Source organism: Engraulis encrasicolus, chromosome 11 (genome assembly GCF_034702125.1).
Source record: "Engraulis encrasicolus isolate BLACKSEA-1 chromosome 11, IST_EnEncr_1.0, whole genome shotgun sequence".
Classification (NCBI taxonomy): domain Eukaryota; kingdom Metazoa; phylum Chordata; class Actinopteri; order Clupeiformes; family Engraulidae; genus Engraulis; species Engraulis encrasicolus.
In genome coordinates this window covers 23,860,045-23,883,226 of record NC_085867.1, presented here as the reverse complement: position 1 = coordinate 23,883,226, position 23,182 = coordinate 23,860,045, and the positions used below count along the sequence as shown (strand labels likewise).

At 43.5% G+C, this 23,182-nt stretch overlaps 1 protein-coding gene across 2 annotated transcripts in view; it reads right to left on the bottom strand.

Moving 5' to 3' along the window:
* myo5b (myosin VB) overlaps positions 1-23,182 on the bottom strand; it is a 104,677-nt gene that overhangs the window by 77,148 nt on the left and 4,347 nt on the right. For both annotated transcript variants that reach the window (XM_063210236.1, XM_063210238.1), the window contains exon 2: positions 476-586. In XM_063210236.1, the coding sequence (XP_063066306.1) occupies positions 476-586 (111 nt within the window). The remainder of the gene's footprint in view (positions 1-475; positions 587-23,182) is intronic.

Sequence of the window (23,182 nt, the reverse complement as noted above, 5' to 3'; positions counted from 1 at the left end):
CAGGTCTCATCATGGCTGAACTTGTGAACTGAACACTGTGGTCCTAAAGGCAAATCAACTTGTGGAGTAAGAGGCCACCAGAACCAAGGTAACAGAGGTTAAAGGTCAACAACCAGGACCCAAATTATCTGGAAAATATGCTATACCGTACCTTATTATTAAGTCAAATCTACTTCAGTAGTTTCCAAACTTATAACGAGATAACATGCACTTCATTTTCCTGCCCAAAATTGGGTGTAACTACATTAAATTGGCCAACTGTAAATGTGGGGGAGTAGTCCACCTAGCTGTTCCCAATACGAGACAATTCCACTTGCAACCTGTGGGGGCAACCAAAAACAAAAAACACATAGGGCTCCTTTAAGTTAGATCAGGCTTACACCGAGATCAAAAGTCAGGTCCCACATGTTCTGCAAAAAACGAAGACACCAGCGTTGTGATTAATGTAACGTTGATAAAACAAATGCAAGCGTACCGACTCATCCTCCAGCTTGATGTGCAGGATGGGCTCCCCCTCCTTGTAGTCTCGGACGATCTCGGCTGACTTCCATACCTCCTCTGCGTCCGGCACCCACACCCGGGTGTACTGCACGGGGACACAACAAGAGTTATGAGTTATGAGAGTTATGTTGAGTTAAACAGTCAGACATAATGAACGTAATACAAGAGTAAGGAGATGAGCACAGAGATAACATGATGGAGCACAGTACAACAAATCACAAATGAACGGAGATTGAAGTTAAACATTTCGCCAGGTATACAAAAGAGCTTTCAGACACACAGAGGAACAGACACATGGAGCTCATTCAAACAAGAGTCATGACGTGAGCACATAGAAAACATGGAATGTATGGAATTTTGATGTAATTGGAATAGTTGGTAACACTTTACTTGACGCCGGCGTCATACGTATGACATAACTGTGTCATAACATTGTCATAATGCAGTCATGAATGTGTCATAAACATTATGTCAATGTCATAAACAATGTGTGACTTTGACTTTCAGTGAAAATCAGTTATGACAAAGACAGGCCTAACAGTGTCAACTTTTCATGGTCATAAAACGTTTATGACATTGGCATTATGTTTATGACTCGTTCATGACAGTATTATGACACTGGTATGTCATACGTACGACGCCGGCGTCAAGTAAAGCGTAACCGAATAGTTTTAACTGTGGGCCTAATTTAAAAAGGAAAGAAATCTTGATTTTAGACAATTAAACGAACAATGAAATACTTCAAATATTCCAAACCAGTGAGTTCCATTTTATTTTTTGTCGTGTACAATAAAGCAGTGGTTCTCAACCTGGGGTGCGGGCACCCCCTGGGGGTGCGCCAGAGATTTCAGGGGGTGCACAGAATTTTGTTTGTGTTGAGGTTGAGACCAACATTGTGCTTGCAAACATTGTAATTAGGTCAAATTAAGACCAAATTCAAAGATGTTTTGGTCCCCATTTTAAGTCATTAAGGTATTGATTAATGTCTATAGCAAGAATCATTGTAATTAATCACTTAAATGTTTTTTTAGTGCATATACGCATGTTGAAGTTTATGTTGGGGATGCACGGCTTGTCTTGGGCACAGGTAAGGGGGTGCGTTAAGAAAAAAAGGTTAAGAACCACTGCAATAAAGCATACAGACATACATACCAAAAGGAATTTTGGTAATTGGTTGCCTTGATTAGATTCATTTTTTACAAAGGAAGCAAACCTTGTGTTTTTTAGACACAAAACACAAAGAAATATGCCCTAATTAACACCTCCAAACCAGAGACAACATAATGCAACATGACGTCACAAATCATTTGAGAGGAACCAGAGGGTACTTTGGTCGTAATTGGTTGTTATAGTTCGATTTATTTTACAAAGGAGATGACCCTCGTTTTGTTTTGGACTGAATAAAAGACTTAAACTTAAATAAAAGACATAACTTTGCGGTCTGACGCACACAAACAAAAAGCTGTGCCATTAGGGCTATATGCCCTCTGAAAATTTGCATACGGTCTAGATAAACACGGGTAGGTTACACCAATTTCTCGCTCACAACAACCTCGTTTGGCACCTAGAGAATACGTTAAAAATATTCATAGCAAAAAAACAAACAAAAAAAACAGAATATCTGAGCCACTGCATCACAGCAAAACAACACGTGTTTATGTTTGTTGCATGTTTATGCTGCCCAGTTCTGCACTATTAATCTCAGTGTCTGGTTAATAATTAACAAGACTTGAGAGAGAGAGAGAGAGAGAGAGAGAGAGAGAGAGAGAGAGAGAGAGAGAGAGAGAGAGAGCGAGCAAGAGAGAGAGAGAGAGCGAGAGAGAGAGAGAGAGAGAGAGAGAGAGACAGACAGACAGAAAGACAGACAGAGAGAGAGATAAATAGAGACAGAGAGACAGACAGAGAGAGAGATAGATAGATAGAGACAGAGAGACAGAGAAAGTAAGAGGGCCCAACTGCATCAACTTGAATGGAATGGAGAGGAAATGATATGAGCGCAGCAGCCGAGGCAAAGCCACAAGCACAGGCACAGAGTCGGGACAATATCCTGATAGAGAAGAGAGGAGGAGAGAAGAGAGGAGAGGAGGAGAGGAGGAGAGGAGGAGAGGAGGAGAGGAGGAGAGGAGGAGAGAAGTGGCTGGGAGCTTCTGGCATAAAGCATTAATGCAAGACTGAGGGCCACTTGCAGATTCAGCATCAGCATGAAACACATACACACACTATGCATGCACGCCTGCGCACACTTACCGACAGACAGAGACGCGCCCACGCACGCACGCACGCACGCACCAGGTTTTGGAAGATACTTAAAAATCAGTCTCTTGCAGACATACACCATCACCATGACACATCTCAACCACTCACCCCCCCTCCCCAAACACACACACACTGGCACAGAGAGAGAGAGAGAGAGAGAGAGAGAGAGAGAGAGAGAGAGAGAGAGAGAGAGAGAGAGAGAGAGAGAGAGAGAGAGGGAGAGGGAGAGAGAGAGAGAGAGAGAGAGAGAGGATTGGAATGAGAGTTCTAGAGACTGCTGCTGGGGCTTCTAGAGCAAGCTTTGTGCGCAGCATTTTCTCAGTCATGAGCCTTCACTGAGATTTCAACCAGGGGCACGCAGCAATCTTAAGTTTTATAACAATGGTTCTTCGAGCTAGAAATGGGTGAAAGGATGGAAAGGATGGGATGAGGGTGGGGTGGGGTGTCATCCCCAAGAGTGAGACTGCAGACCCTGCTTTCACAGGTTTTTCTCTGAACTGAACTCTTGTAGCCCCTTAATGCACGCTGTACCTCCTGTGGCACGCTGTAATAGACATTGAAAGTTAACTACTGTATAGTACTAACTACACTACTATGTCAGTGCACGGGGCCTTTAGGAATACATAACAACTTTGTCATTGCCATTCTGGTAACAGCTGATTTATAAAGCCGTGTCTTAAGGGGTTAACTGAAACACTTGCATGATTTTGACTGTGACAATATCTTTTCACAGGTAATAGTCTGCAGCCACCACAGTCCATGGTATGGCACACAGATTATACAAAGTGAATCTCTAAATGACTTGAGTTTAGTGAGACATGGCGGGGTTCTTTGAAGAGCAAGGAGTATGTTGCGTTGACTGCAGCAGTTATTTTCTACCTGAGTCTGTGTCTCCAATTGAACCACTGACTAACAGAGGAAAAACACACAGAGGGTATTTCCCATCAAAGGTGCAAACACAGCCTTGTTGACATAGTGGATTTTCTTTGATCAAATTACACAACAGCAATATGCTTCGAAGGAAAAGAAATGCTGACACATAAGCAGGTCTTCATTCTCATAGCAGAACCTTCAATACACAGAAAAAAAATAAGCAGAGCATCAGTGCATTGTATTTTGGCAGGTTTAAGCTTCAGTAATTTTAATAATTTGTGCAATATTAAAGTGTGCTGACACTTCTGTCTATTCAGCTCTTTAAAGTGATATGCCATAATCCAGTTCAATTGACATCTAAAATGTACTATGAATAAGAATTTAGATTTATTCCATGAATTTCAATATAGACAGAATGGTGCTTGCTTGGCCTAGATCTCAAAAGACTAGGGCACAAAAACCCATAAGGTTATGCTCTTTTACCACACACTTCAGTGGCTATGAAACAGCAAAAAACTGCTTCTCAATGAAACACGTACCACACGAACAAGGGAGGATCAATAACATACTACACTGAGCTGTGATATCTGGCATCCATTCCACCCACGGCAGTTCATCTAGAGCAGGGGTGTAAAACTCATTTTGGTTCAGGGGGAACTTACAGGCGATTTGACTTTAAGTGGGCCAGACCAGCGACATAATCACAAGTTGACAAAGCAAAATATCAAAAATTTCTGCTTCCTATCGGAATCACATTGCTATCAATCATCTTAAAGTGGATGACAGCAGGTATATCATTAACTTTGCATTGAGCATTGACTGTAAATGATGAGCAATAGCATCATACTCAAGTATCACAAGCTTGAAATCTAAGACACCTACAGCAACTTATGAAATGGGGTAGATTTCTTTTCTCTTTTCTGACATTCTTGTGTTTTTATTCTCCACAAGTCTGGGGCCAGATTGTACCATCTGGCTGGCTGCACCCGGCCCCCGCGCCTTATGTTTGACACCCCTGATCTAGAGGCTGAACAACTCGAGTCGGTAGCCAGCTCTGCTAATTACCGTCATTAAGTAACTTACTGTCTATGAATATGGACCCACAATTCTGTCAGCTATCAGCCTCCCTCCACACACCCTTCTCAGTCCAATGTTAAAAATAGATACACATTCACACACCCGTGTATTAACTTGCCATTATAGTTACATTACATAATGCAATCTGTGAAAACACTGACAGTGCTTTGTAGCAGAAAAGCCTGAAGGTAGAGAAAACCTACAGTGCAGTAAAAGTTGATGCCGTGTCTAAGGGTACACTGTAAAAGATTGTCGTGATTTCACATTAGAATTCTACATCAAGAAGATGTATATACCAGTTTACTATTCACTGCTGTAATGTGCAATGCATTGTGGGATATCATATAGAGTACAATTCACAGTTGTAAATGTACAGCAGCACATAATACTTTTTACAACATACTGTTGTAAAGATCTGTTTTGTCAGGGCTGCTGTCCTAATGCAAATGTATGCAAAGCCACATGCAGAAATTATGGAGCTCAGGTCACATTCTGATTGGATGCTTTTTAAACATGCATACAGGCCTGATAGAGGTGGAGAGGATTTGAACTGATTTGAACTCTTCAATCGCACACACCTGGTCATGAGCAAGGAGGTAGACATAGGAGGGTTTACAGACATCATCGGAGCGTAGTACGGAATGATAGCAAGGGGAGTCCAATTTTCTTCTTCCATGGTCAAATTGGAAGCATGGTAAAGTGTGGAACAGGTCATAGGATACAATAGTGAATGTTTGTCACCTGTCCTTAATTATCCCCCACAATTAATGCTGACCGACAGCTGCAGTAAATTTGGCCACAAACTGAGCACTGACAACCGGATATTCTCTTTCGACCAAATTTGTGGAGTACAAATTTTGTCCATCATGGCATCGCACACACTGACCATGTGCACCATGTCATTAAGCTTAAATGTATTAGTTCTATGGCATTAAAGCAACACCTTATACTACGAAGACAATAGGAGCCAATTTTGGTCCCCTAGGGGAAATTCTTTCTCTGCATTTATCCCATTTGGGCAAGTGAATCACATTGAAGTACACACACTAGTCCGTAGCAGTGGGCTGCCTGCTGAGTGGCGCCCGGGGAGCTGTGGGGGGGGTTAGTGCCTTGCTCAAGGCACTTCAGCTGCGGTCCGGTCGGGCATTGAACCGGGAACCCTTGGGTTGCCAACCCAGGGCTCTAACCACTGAGCCACGACTGTCCCCAACTATTACATTGTGGCCAATGCATTTTCGATTGAGTGATACTGCTTACCCAATCTACCTTCTTTGGTCATGAGCCAAGCTGATTTGTAAATGACGTCAAGGTGCGCTAATTTTCAGCTCAGTGCAATTCAAAACGGGCTTCTCTCTGCTAAAAGGGCATGGGAGAAGGCCAATGATGGTTTGTCCATTTATACAGACGATGGGCAGGTCAGAAGCATAAACGATGCTCAGGTGTGGCAGCCCCCCTGTGGTCCAATTTGGCTTTTTGATGGCTTCGGCAACAGAATATATCTCAAAATCCCATGAGAAGGAATGGAATGGCCCAGGACCATTATTTTCAAAGACTGAATGTTGTGAAGTTTCCAGTGTGTTTGCGTTGGAAGAACGCAACAATTAGCTGGCAACTTGTTGCTAGCATATTGGGTGTAATTTTACAACAATTAGCTGGCAACTTTTTATTGCCAGCAATTTGCTTTAATTTTACTTCAATTGAGCTGGCAACTTTTCACCAGCAATTTAATTTCAATTTCACACACCAATGAGCTGGCAACTTTTTTTTGCCAGCAAATTTGTTTTGTAATTTTTACAACAATTAGCTGGCAACATTTTATTGCCAGCAATTTGCTTTAATTTTACTTCAATGAGCTGGCAACTTTTCACCAGCAATCTAATTTAATTTCACACCAATGAGCTGGCAAACTTTTTTGCCAGCAAATTTGTTGTAATTTTACAACAATTTAGCTGGCAACTTTTTTATTGCCAGCAATTTGCTTTTAATTTTACTTCAATGAGCTGGCAACTTTCACCAGCAATTTAATTTAATTTCACACCAATGAGCTGGCAACTTTTTTGCCAGCAAATCTGTTGTAATTTTTACAACAATTAGCTGGTAACTTTTCACCCAGCACTTCAACTCAACTTCACCTTACTGGTGCAATGTGCAATTAATGAAGATTGGCCAACAGGCTGGCCCACTTGAGCCATGAAACTTCCCACACATTAAAAGGACAGGTGTTTCAGTTATTTTGTCCAACCACTGTGTAGACAATTCCACATATATATGGAATGTTTACTTATAAACATGGATCAGAATGAAAACTTTTTGGAACTGAAAAACAATCCATTTAAGAATATCCTTATACTTTTTTAAACACTATCTTAGAAGGAGCCCAGTCTGTTTTTAAACTGTAGTTCTAGAGCAGGAGCATCAATGAATGGAACATTCTAGGAACTTTGTTAGCTTTTGATACAGATCTCTCTTGTTACTCTGTTGACACACTCTATACCTAACCAATCTGTCAATTAGTGCCTTGCTCACTTTAATTACTAATCACTTTCATGCCGTGATTCAATGATTGCCAGCACCTGCCCAATGCCTGATTACTCTGGTCACATGGTTCACTTGCCCCACTATATAAACCTGGACTGTCACACTGCTTTGGTTGCTTGTCTGAATGGCACAGCATAGCGCCTGACTCACTGGCGCTCACTGGTACTGGCAATCAATTGATTAGCCGACTAGATGAGTGGTTGGTTTGTAGACAGGGTGGCTGACAGCATAGTGCCAGTTGACCAGCTAGCTGCCTGGCAGGTTGACTGGCAGCCTGTCCGCCTGGTCAGTTGACTGGCTTGCTGCCTTGCTTGTTGACTGGCCAGCTGTCTGTCCGGTTGACTGGCTGCCTGGCTGGTTTAGCCAGGCAGCCAGTCAACCAGCCAGAGAATCGAACAGGCAGCTGGTTAGTCAACCAGCCAGTCTGTCAAGGCCAGTTGGCTACCTGGCCGGTTAACTGGTTGGCTGCCTGACAGGTTAACTGGTTGGGTAGTTTCATCTTTTGAGAGCCATCTTGTAGCATAGCATGTTTAATGCTGCTTTTTGCATAATATTAAATTTAGGCCACTTTATTGGATTGACATATGCATATCCATACAGTCCTTATTGTGACTGTTTTTGAACCCCCCTTTGAGATGACTTGACAAATGAAAGTCCACTGGAGGAAACTATCACTGTCACTGTGACAGCACTATGCTGAGTGATTTATCATTTGTACCTCACCCATGCTAGGCTGAACTTGAAGACGTATATGCTTAGAGCAGAGTGGCATTATGGTACCATGTTATCTCAGTCATGGTGGAGGATGGGGACGATACTATGTTGAAGGCATCTCAGACATGGAGGCGGGCAGCGGGGGTGGAGGCGGGAGGAGGCGGGCGGATGAGGGGGCAGGACATGTGCCATGGTCAGAGTAGTTTTGAAAACGGAACAGTGTTGTAATTTTAAACGACTTGCTGGCAACTGTTTTTTTCTGCAATTTGTTGTAAATTTAAAACAATTTGCTGGCAATTATTCCCCATCAATTAGCTGTAAATTTCAGCTTGAAATCTTTTACAGTGTAGAGGAGAAAGTGCTGCCAGGCACCCTCGAGCCGCAGGTGGCATGAAGGGCACTGCCATTCAGACGAAATAATCTCAACCTCACATGCTCTCATGCTATGCCCCGGGCCGAGCACAGCAAGGACAACAGAGGACATTTACAGGAAATTGTGCATATCAAAGGATTTTCAGCTCTTCTCTTAGGTCATCGGTTGAACTCAGCTGTGTTACATCAGACAAATGCAAACATAAAACCCTTATAAACTTTTCCATTTCCATTTCCAAACACCAGGAAAGGACTGGCTTTCGTTCCAGCATGTGTGTTGTACAGCCACATCAAAGTGTGCTTCTTTTATGTGCAATGCATTCTCAATCACACAGCAGGGATTGTAAATCAGACCTGTGTGTCACACTTACGTAGGTAATTCATGCAGTCATGGGGTTGGGAAAAAAAGCCATTGCTCTTATCATGTCAGGAGCCAGAAAACATAAAAGGAGAACGGAGACGAGAGGAGAGTAGAGGAGCTTTCTGGAGGCAATCCTGACTCAGCATACAGCAGCAAGGCAATCAGCAGAAATCGGCCCAAAGAAGCACACAATACAGCCCTCTTCAACAACGCACAAAAACTCACACGAGAACGATATGCCGAGAGAAAGACTAAGAGGTAATGTGTGAGTGTTTGCAGAGAAAATTGACCAGAGGTTGAAGATCAAAAGAGAAGATTTTAAAAAATCCAACAAAAAAAACAGTTGACATGATCGTTCCACTCACCCTTCTCATTCCTAAGGTTGGGTGTTGTGATGATTGGTCGAGTGTTTAAGTTAACTAACACAGGTGAAATCCGGTTTTAACCTGGCTGTTTAAGTCAACATGGCTGCAGGCAGGCTCTGGACTGAATGCAGAGTGTTATCAGTCCTTCAGAACCAGGGAGGGAAGTCAAGAGGACTTCAAATAGGAAACGGGGAGTATGGCTTGAAAATCCTCACTGTGTGAGAGACACAATAAAGGGTTTCAGATGGGTGACTATTCTGGGTCAGACTACAGACCCATGATAAAAAAACAAAAACATTTTGAGTTGGACTAAGAAGTCATTTACGCAGTCAGACAATCAGACCAGGTATCTATAGGTCGTAGCAGCTGTGGCCTAATGAGCTAGCTAATTGAGCAAGTGTAACGGAGGCAAACTAGGAGTGTGGCGTGGAGTGTGAGTAAACCTCCCTCCCGAAGGCTCAATACAGTGCGGTAGCATTGGGATATTGGACCGGCCCTTTAGCTCAGTGCGCTCGTACTGTGCCTCTCATTTCCGAACCGATGTAGTTGACGAGGTGGCACGTTCGCGTCCCGAGGGGGGCGAACTGTGCGGGAACACCCTTGTCACAGTGGTGGCGTTGACCCTGGATGGGAGTGAGGTCTAGGTGGGAGAGTGTAACAGAAGCAAACTAGCAGAATGTGGCGTGGAGCGTTAGTAAACCTCCCTTCCGAAGCCTCAATACAGTGCGGTAGTGTTGGGCTATCGGACCGGCCCTTTAGCTCAGCACGCACACACTGTACCTCCCATTTCCGAACCAATGTAGTTGACGAGGTGGCAGGTTCACGTCCCCGAGGGGGACGAACCGTGCGGGAACACCTCTGTCACACAAGGCACCTTACCCCACACTGCTCCAGGGAATGTAACCAATACATTGTACTGATAACGGTAAGTCACTTTGGGGAAAATACGTCAGCTAAGTGTAACGTAATGAAAACTAATGTACAGTGTGGTAAATTGGCCGGTTAGATACGGCGGTGAAGCACAAATTACATTAAAACATTTAGATACATATTAGGATTAATAACTTTGAAGATTATTATCAAGGGCATTCCACCCAACAAACTATTAAGTTAAGAAATGACCAACAAATAAACAATTTACAGACTTAATAGGATTAGCGATTAGTACCAGTCATGGTCTCTGAAGTAAACCCATCATCCAGCTAGCGCATCTGGCTAGCGGCGGTGTTCACTTGGGTCATGCAGCAATGAATGAAAGCCTGTGTCCCCACTGAAGACCTAGACCAACACTCCTCCTCCAGGACAGAGCTAAGAAGTTCACTGCTCACTCCCAGAGGCTCATTCATTTGTTCTGGAAGGAGGAAGTGGCTGTCGCACCCCTCTCCTCTCCCTCTATGAGATGGCTTCATCTGTACCCCACCTCCAATATGACAGATAAAGTATCCCCACTCAGAGAGCTCAGTTTGGGGGGTAGAGTGGTAGGCTGGCTGGGTAGGCGGATGTGGGAAAGAGAAGCTGAACTTTGGAGCACTGCCTGTCTTGCTAGCAGCCAGAGTCTTGCTGCGTATGAGGGAGCTTGAAGTGCTGATGGCAGTGCTTCTTTAAGCCTCTACAGTAGCAGATGGGGGTCAGGCAATGGGAGAGGAGGGGAGGAGGAAGAGGAGGACAAAGAGAAAGGGAAAGGAGGAGGAGGAGGAAGAGGAGGATGAAGAGAAAGGAGGAGGGGGAGGGGGGGAGGAGGAGGAGGACAATGAGAAGGAAGATGAAAAGAAGAAAGGAGAGGAAGAGGAAGAGGATATGATGAAGAGGAAGAGAAAGAGTAAGTGGAAGGGGAGGATAAGAGGGAGGTAGGGACAGAAACTGTGATGTCATCTCCTGGGGGTCAGCCACTGACTGTGCATAATGTAATACTGTAGTGCCTGTACACAGTACAGCACCCTTCACCCATCCCTGGTCTGTAAGGCAAATATAGAAGTGGGAATGGGACGTCATTAATGAAGGACTGTCAACATTAAAGAAGTGTTTCTTCATAATAATTAGGCACTCATTAAAATACATGGAATATATTTGAATTTCTCCCATTTTCCCCTATTAATATATACTTTGATGAAAAAAATACTGCGTAATAAAAAAAACACTATGTTCATCCAAAACATCTAAAACTACTAACCCCAGTTGCATTAAGTTAGCTGAAACGGGAGTGAGTGGAATATAAATATTCTCTCCACAGTCTGGGATTTTTTGCAAAGTGATTTGAGATAAAGCACGACTCGGCAAGAGAGGAGCAGTTAGAAGCCGTCGGGCTCCTCGTCTGGGTTTCGCCTAGTCAAGGGGTGGGGTGGGTTGGGATTGGGTTGGAGTGGGGTGGAGTGTGGAGATAGCGGATGACACAATGAGGCCATGATGCAGAGATTGGGAGAGGCTAGATGGCATTGATAGAGGGGCAGACTGACTTGAACGACTTGATACTCAAACTGAAGGTAGTCAGACAGGAGGTGGCTGGCATCAGTGACTTTATGCAAAGTATGTGTTCATCTTGATTCATTTCCAGACACGGTTTCACTTTAACGAGAACACCATGCACCCAAACATCTCAGGAATCTTGTCAGTTGGTTTCTGAATCCTCATCTGGTTGTTTATGTATTTTGCGAATATGTGCACGTTTAATGTGTATAGGCCTAAGTGTGCAAGTATTATACAAAAAAATAACAATTCTTTTTCAGTCCTAAGCATGACAATATGGAGCTGTACAACAATACAACTATTGAGAACGAAACACAAATAAATATTTTACATTCATACACATCTTTGTTGTCAGTTTTCGGCTACTTTTCATCTTAGCATTTCAAAGTTATACCTGTGTAAAAAAGAAACCCTCTGCTTGGCATTTATAATCAGCTAACTTACTGTTGTCAATGAGACACGCCTGTCCCAATAAGACCCTCTATAGAGCGTTGAAAGCAGCACCTCTCTCTCCAGTCTCCACCATGCGTGACATCAAACAGGATGGCACTAGAGTTCTCCAGGCCCTGGAGGAAATTAAACCCTTTCTCTTTCTCTCTCTCTCTCTCTCCCTCTCTCTCCCCGTCTCGCATACCCTCTCTTTAGTCAAGCAGAGTGGAGAGTGCCCTGCACACCTGAATCAATACTTGTTTCACTCGGGACTTTTTGCCGCGTCATCAAATTTTACACCAGCTTGGGCCGGGGAAGCAGAAAACCCAGAGACAACCGCCGCGAGACGAATTATTCCACTTAAACCGTGACGACGGCACAATCATGGTGCACTGAGCAGTGGATCATCTCTACGACCAAATAAAGGTACTTTTAATTAATGGCAGTCTCTGGCAATAGAACTAAGAAATCCATTTTATGAACTAATTTTAAACACTATAAATTACTTAATGAAAACCCAAGACACATGGTGAAGTTGCAGAATGCAGAGAAACTATCTGCCATTATCAAAGTCCAGTCTAGGTTTCCTGTTTTTTTCCTGTGTATGCACTATGCCTTCAGTAACACAGTTGCTGGAGAGGCATGAGTTATGCTGCTGATGCAGTGGGCCTAATTGTGCACTTCTCTGCGGAGCACTTTACTTCTACAGAAAAATGGTAAATAATCATCTCATCTCAATTATATAAGATATCGATTGACACGAAAACCATAGCCCCGATCAATTGATTAATTGCAGACATTTGTGTGTGATTGCTGATCATTAGGCCTATCCACCATCTTTATATGACAGTGCTGGAGCCACAGGGTTTGTCATTCGATCACTGCTTGACCAACTGAAACACAACAAACAATAAAATAAAATCTAAGAGAAAAGGCAGAAAAGAACATCAAAAGGCCAACCTAATGACCGACATAGCCGCATATAGTGTCATTGCACACCATTATGTCAAGATGCAGAGCTAATGAACACCACACACTCTTTACCCTGCACATCTGACACATGGCTCTAATAACACACTAACACTGACATTTACTCAGCAGCCTAATGTGGCAGATTGCCTCTGGTTTCATAAGGTTTGCAGGGTTAACTGCTCAGAGAGAGAGAGAGAGAGAGCTTGATCAAGGCCTCCTGAATAGGCACTAACACGGGGCTGAACACCAGTCTGACAAGCTCCAGGAGTAGCTACCCAGACTCTTTTCCACAGAAAACTTCTCTGCTTTGAAGTTGGAATGGGTGCCACATCTCATTACTAAAAAGCTAAAAAGCTGAGAGGAAAGTTTCAATAATTTTTTTGCCCCAGGCTCCCCGAGGATGCGCAGTAGTTACTGCAACAGGAGAAGGCAAGAAGACGGGGAGGAGGCAGAAGGATACGGAGCTCACCGCCTCACAAATAAGATGGGGGCGGCTCACGCTGTGAACCAAACCTCACAAATAAACAAGGAAGGCTGCACATTTGGGGTACAAACATCTCGGCTCTGCATTTTCAAGAAAAAAGCAGGAGGGGAACAGCATAGCATCACTCCTCCACAACATGGCACTCATGACTATTAATAACCAAGACGTAAACATTTTGCTGTTTTTAATGTGCAGTATTAGTAGGATGAATGGGGGTTGTTTTTGATGTGTATGTGTGTTAATACGTGTAGGGGAAGAATAGTGATATTCTTATCACAAACCACCAAGGCATGGAAACATCGGACAACTCTAAGGGCCCAACATGGCCAAGGACTGGTTTAGGTGAATAATATTATTAATACACAGCAACATAAACTGCACTCTTTCAGAGGGAGAAAGTCTGGAGCACCGCCCGTGATTCCCTTCACAGCTATTTTTGGCAGTCTGAAAGTGGGACTAAACACCCTGCTGAGTGAACTCCCCGGGGGGACTAAAAAAATGTGACAACATGAACACCATTGAGTGTTCAGCTGTTAATTGATGCTGGAATTATGAAAGACAAGTGGTCTCAGTCCAAAGTGGCTACTCAGTCAATATGACTCCTTCAGCCTTCATGACAAGTGACACCCAGCATGAGAAGGCTGCAAGACTCTCGCACCACAAGCCAGCAAAAAACATGTCTAGACAGGTCAGGGCATAGTGCTCGCACTGACCTTAAGAGGAAGTATTAGTTGCATGATAGTTCCCCAGAGGAAATGTTTTAGACAATACTATACAGCACACATGCTATGTGATAATATTTTATATTTTTATTTCAAACGATACTGCTTATGTTGGCAATAAACACATTTAGTCCAATTCGTGTCCACATGTGTGGTATTGGGGACCGAGAACACATGGCAACAACATGATGACATTTCAAGAGGATAGACTACTGCACCCCATATTAGTGAAAGACGTCTGACTCATGTGTGATATTAGTATAGAATACAAATGGTACATGACAGGAAAAGGTTGTGACCGCGAAACCGTCTTTTTAGCAGGAGCTCAGAGGAGATAAGGGATGAAGGGAGGGAGGGAGAGAGAGAAAGTGGGGATGAGAATGAGAGTAGAGTGGTGATAACCAAATAAAGCTGTTGTCGCTGCAAGCTATATGAAATGCCTCTACTCTACTCTACTCTACTCTACTCTACTCTACTCTAGACTGCTGACTAGCTCAGTTCCATTTTCGACCCATCACACAGATAACTGAAGAGTGGCTGCCGTCTGAAGTACAGTTTAACATTAATCATAATAAACATTACAGTGCAGAGAGAGAGAGAGAGAGAGAGAGAGAAAGAGAAAGAAAAATAGAAGGCTGACCGTCAGCAAAAGTTCACCTTAACGCCCTGTCCACATAAGCAATAGAAGGAGATGATGGGAGGGCATTAGGCATCCCAATGGCTTGGAAACCCCTTCGGCCCACCCCCGGTTTAATTGCCATTCTACTGATGAAAATTAAATCTCAATTTTGCAGGCCTGTGCTACCGTTCAGGACATGGAGAATGATGACTTGGGGAGAACGCAGACCTTGCTGTGCACATTCATACTGTACGTGTGAGTTTGAAAAACTGTGTCTCAGCAAGAAAGAAAGGTTCTACAGTGTAAGTCACGAAAGGGGTTTTTGTATGATGCGTTTTTCCAATACGTTTCCTGCTCAGAGCCTGGTTGAAGATTCCAAACTAAAAATTGAACAACTCATCCTCACAGACATAAACCATTCATCAAACCAAGTAAATCAAACTTAAACCATCAAAACAGAAATAAACCACGCAATAATAACCTCAAAACAAAACGTGTGTGTGTGTGTGTGTGTGTGTGTGTGTGTGTGTGTGTGTGTGTGTGTGTGTGTGTGTGTGTGTGTGTGTGTGTGTGTGTGTGTGTGTGTGTGTGTACGCGCGTTTCAGTTTCACCCATCTGAGGGCACTTTGCCAACCAGGCATGCGGGCCGGAGCAACACACAGAGTGCTGCCATGCCTATGCAAATAGGCTTCCCAGAAGGTCCCAGCTCATTTGCTTTGTAAAGCATCGCTCTCGATGAGCTCATTGTTGTTGGTATGGTACGGTATGTGACAGGTGTCGAACAGTGAAAGGAGACACGCCTACCTACGTGTACCTAACACAACAGCCGTGACGTGACGCAAGAGGCTCCTCCATGCCAGTCAACTGGGTCGAGATGGCATTGTGTTGTCATAGCCATAAAAAGACCAAGAACCTTATCGGTGAACTGTAACACAATTCGGACTAATTAACTATTTTTAGAAGCAGCCAGTTCCTCACCAAGTGCGCTTTCCCGTGTGGTATTTACGGTCAGTGCCAACTCTCATTCTGTCAGAGGGCAAGTAGTCATAATTTTTGACAACTCTGGGTGTTGCTGTTAGGCTGATGATGTACTTCCCTGATGATATCCTTCCCAGACTGCATGTCTATCAACACGCATCACTGCCGTGTCACCGCTAACTGACTGATGCATCAATATCCTTATCTCTTATCACTGTCATAACATGACATTACACTTGGCTGACGCTTTTATCCAAAGCGACTTAGCGACATTACAGCGCATTAGCTACGGTCCCTGGAGCAATGTGAGGTTAGGTACCTTGCTGATAAAGGACGATTCACCCACGGATGGTATGGGATTCCAGCCTGCAACCTCACTATTCTAATGCAGACTCCCTGAGTATTCAGTCACTACACCATCACTAAGTATATAACTTTATTGGAATTTACATAATCCACCACTGGCTGAACGAGAAATCTTAGCAATTTGCCAAGGAGACACACAATGCTTGACACACAATGCTTTATTTAAGCAAAAAAACAAAACAAAACAAAAACAAACAAACAAACAACCGTTCCCTCAGCTTGCTCCCGACCCATAGGCACCCTGGAGGGTATCCACTATGTAAAAAAGGTCTCAATACCTCTGTCTCAACATCACTCTCTCTCTATTTGTCTCTCTCGCTCTTTCTATTTCTCTCTCTTTCTCTCACTCATTCTATTTCTCTCTCTCTCACACACACACACACACACTCTCTCGTCACAGGGAACAATAACTCCCTCTCATTTGTTTTTCTGGGACAGGGAAGCTCTCCGTGTAATCTGAGGATGTGAGCGAGTTTCTCGCTGGATCTTTATGCTGCGTAAGTGTGGTGCTGGAATTAGGACACAGCAAAGGCAGAAAAAAGTCATTATCATAATAAATACAAAGTACAGGCTGGGCTTTCAAAACTGTGTCTTCAAATTGGTGTGAACATGTGTGCGTCTATGAGACAGGGCAAGAGAGAGAGAGAGAGAGAGAGAGAGAGAGAGAGAGAGAGAGAGACAGACAGACAGACAGACAGACAGAGACAGCGACAGCGAGTGAGAAAGAGGGGTGGGAAAATAAACAAGAGCTCTGAGCAACCCTTACAAAAAATGACAGACAGAAGTGAGTGAAGCCGTGGGCTGTATTTAGGTTGCTCATATAGGGCCCCGGCCTCCAAATGAGACCTCAGTTTTCACAAGCAATTAGTTGACAATGGCAAGCATACAGCATCTCTCAGCCCCTTCGAAAGCAACGAGACACACCACAGAGCATAGGGGTAGCAGCAGACAACAGCCAGCCCGATCCCGCATCAAATGTAAACAAGCTACAGGCAAACTTGGCAGATCGCACTTTACAGTGATTTTCTTTTTCTGACCCTGCTACATTAATTGGACACAGTCTACCAAAGTACGCAGCAGCAATTTGTGCTTGCACTGACTGTACCCATAGGGTTAGGGTTTAGTTAGCAATAAGCAGTAACAGCAGTAGCAATACGCAGTAACATATTATAGCCATTACAATTTTGGTGACAGTACGGTAATAACATAGCTCTGCGCTAATGGGTTAAAAAAAGGTAAGAATGTTGAGTGTATGCAGGTCATGCAACATTCAGAAAAATATGCATGTGAGACTTCAGCAGCAGTAGGAGTTAAACACATAATTGATTGCTATTAAGAAGGATGCCTGGCTATTTTGAATGGCTGAAGATTATTAGCCTGATTATCATCAACTTTCAAATCTCTTCGAGACTTTGTCTGACCAAGAGCACAACAATTAACATTTCCCAAACAGTCACGAATCTCCCTTAGTTTGCAAATGGTTGTTTTACTCCCTAACAAAGTGGGAGGAGTTCCCATTTTTACGGGAGCTCAGAATCGTGTTTGTTTTGTTCTTGGCCTGACTAGAGGCAACACTGTAGGTGTGGCGTCACTAGGAGGGCACAGCCTGGCTAGAAGATTATAGGACCTGGGATGGAGGAGGGAAGGGGATGGGCATGATGTGGTAGACATTTGACAAGGGCTAGAAACAGGCCATCGCTACAACTACAACATTTCAACAGCTTGTTTGACTCATCACTGGAGATTTATCCATTGTATCTCAGTAAGCTGATTCGAAGCTAAGGAGGATTACTTCTGATTTTCTGTAGATCTCACACAGACCAAGATTGCTACACTGCTAATTCCCAGCTTTAATCAGCACTGACAAATCAGTATAAAGGCCTCAAGGCAATTTAAATCATCGCATCACAAAGTGTGTGTGACATCTAGAGGTAGAAATCCAAGCTCAATTCTGGAATGGCCAATTTTGTACTGCCTTTGTAGGATAAAATGCAGATCATCATTCAATAGTTTCACTTAAGCGCTACCCACTGCAATATTTACAATTCTATTCATCATAGAAAATCCTTTCTGCTTGAACCCAACATGACTGTGAGATCAGTATCTGCAACAGTAGCTGCGACTCATTTCAAAAGGAACATCACGGCCTTTGTCAAACTTCCTACTCAGTTAAAAATTCAGGATGCGGTTGCAGGCTGCGACAAAACTGATTCCCAATTAGCGCATCACAGATGACAGCTACCTTGGAGAGATCTTGGAACATCTTCAAGATGCAACATCTAACACAGGTCTAGGTAGCTTATTATAATGTCACCCTGAATATGCTTTGATAAGATTTGGCTCAAGAACATTTTAAGGTGTCTACAAAGGCTCTACTCAGCATAATGGCTTCTTTGAAACAGCACTTTGATAGTGTATCTGCCTGCATGTGTATGAAAAGCGCTATAGAAATACATTTGCCTTGCCTAAATTTGGGATCTCATTGACAAAGTGGTTACTGATCATGCCATTCTTTTTGAGTGAACATGAAAGGCTCCACAAGGTAAAACACAAAAAAAACCTCTAAGTGGTGAAAATAAATAATGATTACTTTCATTCTACCTTATGCCTACTGTGAAAAATCGTACAAGTATAACACCACAACAGCTCAATTTACTACAGTAGCTTAGCTTTCCAAATTCTTTCAAATAATTCTGGTGCGTTTCATTAACAAACCAGACACTTTCGAGTTCGTGTCTCAACAGTTGGGCGTGAATGACGGCCATTATATTGAGAGTATGAAATGTCATTGACACTAACACATCCGCTTCCCCATCAGCTAGGAAGGGGATGTTTCTGTCACATGGACAAATGTGAGCTGAAAGCCTGATTATATAAACAAGAAGGAAGTAATGAGAGATTAATGATATGCAAACACAAGGGAAAGGAGAAGACATAAACACCTGATAAGCCACACAAAAACAGAAGCTGAACATCCTATTACACATCAACACAACTATTCAATTTACTAGAAATGGATAGTTTATCCAATTTAGCCATGAATTGTTAACCTGATTTACATCATCTGGGCTGCGTTTGGCTACGTCACGCGGGGGCGAGAGCATATCAGATGGCAAGAGTCAGGTAAATGAATTGTGTCATTATGGCACGCAAACTGTCTGATCCGATCACATCTGCTCTATATTAAAACTAACTTGATGTCAATGTACAATAGCAGACAACAGGCAATGGGAAGTTGCACAAGAGCGTGGCACTGTAGGTAGGAGAGGAGAGGGTTGAGTGTTGAATTCCTAAAGAATCAGCATTGTTGGGGTGCAGTGTGTTGCGCACCCCTATCCAATTTCCCCTCTACAAAGGAAAACGACATCAGCACCTGCAACAACAACACACACACACACACACACACACACACACACACACACACACACACACACACACACACACAGAGACAGACACACACACACACACAGACACTTGGTAGCTACAGACTGCAATCTTCAGGCCTGTGAGGCTCCCATCACCTCTTGCAGAACGATGACCCCACATGTTCACACGAGCCTTTGGCTAAAAACCAAACAAATGGCTTCAAATTAAACCCAAATAGCCTTCTTGGACTGCCATTGCGAGGCCATCATTTCCCCCCAGAGAGTGAATATACGGTAGGCCTAACTGTACACACGATATTGGTGTCGATTCATCCCATACCGGCCTGTAGCTGGGTGGTAATGTAGTGTAGTGTGCCGGTCTGCTGTGTTGTCCGGAGCTTATTCCCCTATCACTCCTGCAGCATCCCTTCATGGAGGGCTTAATGAAATAGCCTTTTTACTGCCCACCGGCACGGCTGTGCAGGGTCGATACAGACAGAGCACGAGGGGGGAGAGGGCGTCACTCGCACTCACCGGAAGAGGAGGCACTGCAGGGGGTGTTAAGTGTTCTTCTAGGCCAGTGGTTCTCAACCTTTTTTGAGCAAACGCCCCCTAGACCTCATCATAAACCTCCTAAGGACCCCTGAACATCAAATGAACTAATGCCCCCCCAATGGCAACTAAGCACCGCCCCCTCTCAGCTGTATCCTTCTCAACGCCCCCCTAGAGCTCCCCAATGCTCCCTGGGGGGCTGTACCGCCCCCGTTGACAACCACTGTTCTAGGCCTACTGCTACGGCTTGTCTTTTTATTTGCAGTCAGGATGGAATGTTTAAAAGTGCGGTAGGAGAAAGACTTAAACGGGCGTGCTTTTGAATATCGCTAGCCAATTTTACTTCATAGAGCCGGAAAAATAGAACTTAAAGTGTAGTAGGATTTAGATTTGAATTTGCGCGCTTTTCAATGCACTTTATTTTATAGACCTTTTAAACAAACAGTGAATGACAGGACATTTTGCGTACAAGCTAATTTCTACCAAGCAAATGCGTCATTGGCCCATTGTCCCTTCGCACACAGTCTGACACAGACTCCATATTGTCTCGACTTGGCAATCAAAATGTTTTTGACATAGATCATGCACTGAGCACACAGCATGTCAGCTTATTTAAACTACTTCCAACCTGCAAGCAAATAAGCTTTCTCATCAGCCTATATATCAATCGAAGCAACTCTTACATTGAAAACACAAATATAGTTCGAGACCCTTTACACCTTTACAATAAAAGTCTTATGTTATAACTTATTTGGGAAAGTTTGGACGAACTCTGACTGAACAAAAATACTTATTAGCATTACAGGTCTTCTTCTTGACAAGAAAACACATTCCATGAACTAAACAAGGATGGCATCAGATTTCATTGAAACAATATAGAAAGCTGCTCCATAAACTACAGTACAGTTGCATAAGCAGTGAATGAGTGTTGACAGAAGCCCTATAGCAGACAAGCTGCTTTAAACACACCTCTTCAAACACAGCAACCCTGCATAGTCTTTTCCAAAGCAGGAAAAATGGAACAGGTGTAGCTGGGAAAACGGGGGGAAAAAACACCACACAACCACAAACCATGAAACAGAGGGGGCACAGAAAGACATTCGTCACACAGCTTGAAAAAAAACCTGCGTTACAGGTTCTGCCATGACCACAGTCTCTGATACAACTCTGAGCTGTATACAAAGTCCATGTAGTTCCCTCACTCGCTAGGGCTGGGTGTGCCATCAGCGGCACAGTACAAGCAAGAGATAAGGCTTCAGAGTTCAGTCATTTCACAAATGTACAACTGCAGCAGCTGACAAATGACTAACAGGAAGACAGCGTGTTTGATATGACAGCTTCCCCGTAGGGGCAACCAACCCATCTAGCTCCAAACCTCAAACTTCTCCAATGGACTTTTTTTGAATGCCATCAGTCATTCTAGGACAGTTGCTGTTTACAAATGGAAATGTAGAACTGCTTGCTTCTATGCACCAGGCAAGGTGTGGTGTGGTGTGGTGTGGTGTGTTGGGCGAAAGAATATCTCTCCATTTTGCTATGGGTAAGAACACATCTCTAGTTTCACCTCAATGCACCTCTGATTTTAGATCGGGTGGGAATTCTTCTCCGGAGGAAGTAAGAAAAACCACCAATGCTCTAGGTTTTTTTTGTTTACTGGCCACTGACCCACTGAGCCCCACCCTTAGCTCATTATCTGTCAACACGACAGCGATAGCCTGCAGGTTAAAAAAAAGCTGAGGTGTGGCCACAGATGAGGAAGTATTCTCATTCTTTATATCTCCCCCCACCCTACCTTCTCTTACCTGTGCTCTATTCACCTGCCAGGGCAGCACAGGGAACTAGCACACACTATAGCCCGGGGTCATTGCACTCACCTGCTGAGAATGGAAACCTGGGAAACAGGTGGAATGAAAACCTCTCAGGGGCACTCTAAGAATTTAAGTGCTATTACCTCAAGGTAAATAAAGCAATGTTTACACTGTGCAGAACTTTAAAAACAACATTTAGGCATCACAGACGAAAACGCTGGAATGCATAACCACCATGAAACAAGGATGAAAGACAAGGACAAGTAACAGATGATTAGCTTTGGTCAGCAGACAGTATACAAACACTACGCTACAAATTATCCTCTACTGACTATTCCACAAAACAACTGCACTGTTAAAAAAATAGCAACATTACATCATGGTCACCTTACAACATAACACTTTGCACTTCATTCTGTGGCCAAATCACTGATATTAGATAGGCAACAAGAACAGGGGCAAAGGTCACTTCTGTGCATTTGGCAGTTTGCATTCATTTGAGCTAAGAAGAGCCACCTTTAGAATGATACAAAAAAGATTTGCAGACAGATCATAGATCTTCATCACCTATCTTTCAGATGTAAGAGGACACTGTGTGAACAAGTAAAATGAGCTCCAAAGGTGATTAGTGATCTGAACATCATTACTGTATTAGCAACCCCAGTTAACCAGCTGTCTACATTCATGCTTGTTCATAAACTAGTCTGATATCATGTGGATGACTGATTAATCCATTCCCCACAACAAATTACACTCACAGAAGTAGGCATTACTGTCTAAGGTTTACAGGACAGTCAATATGAATATTATGGTTTGTCCTTTTAACTTAAAGGTTTAAGGCTGTTACAAAATGTTTTCAAATCTAAAACAATCAACAGCAAGATCCGGTTCTACCTATTCAGGGACCATGTTGGAAATCAGGGACCATGTTGGAAATCATCAGGGACCATGTTGGAAATAAGTGTTTACGCTTTTACATGTTATCCCTTGGATACCTTTTTGTCTTCCTATATCCATAAATAAACCAAACCAAAATATTACTGTTCTGTAATGCGTAGAAACGGCACTTGCTGTCGATTGTTTTCGAGTACAGCGCTCCAGTACCATGTATGATAAATCATGTCTTTTCCCTCCGTCTCATATTCCCTGGAAAGGAGGCTCCCTATTCACAGGAGATCTCGGTCACCTGTTCTATGACGTCATGGCCCGGTGGTGGGGGGGAGGGGGAGGGACAGAGCAGAGGTAGATATACAGTAGGTGGGTAGGTACACAGTCACCTGCCTGGAGCCCCATGGGACCTGCAGTGCTTGTTTACCTACATCCTTATTCCAGAATGTACCGTATTGACATGGCCAGAGGGGGAGGTA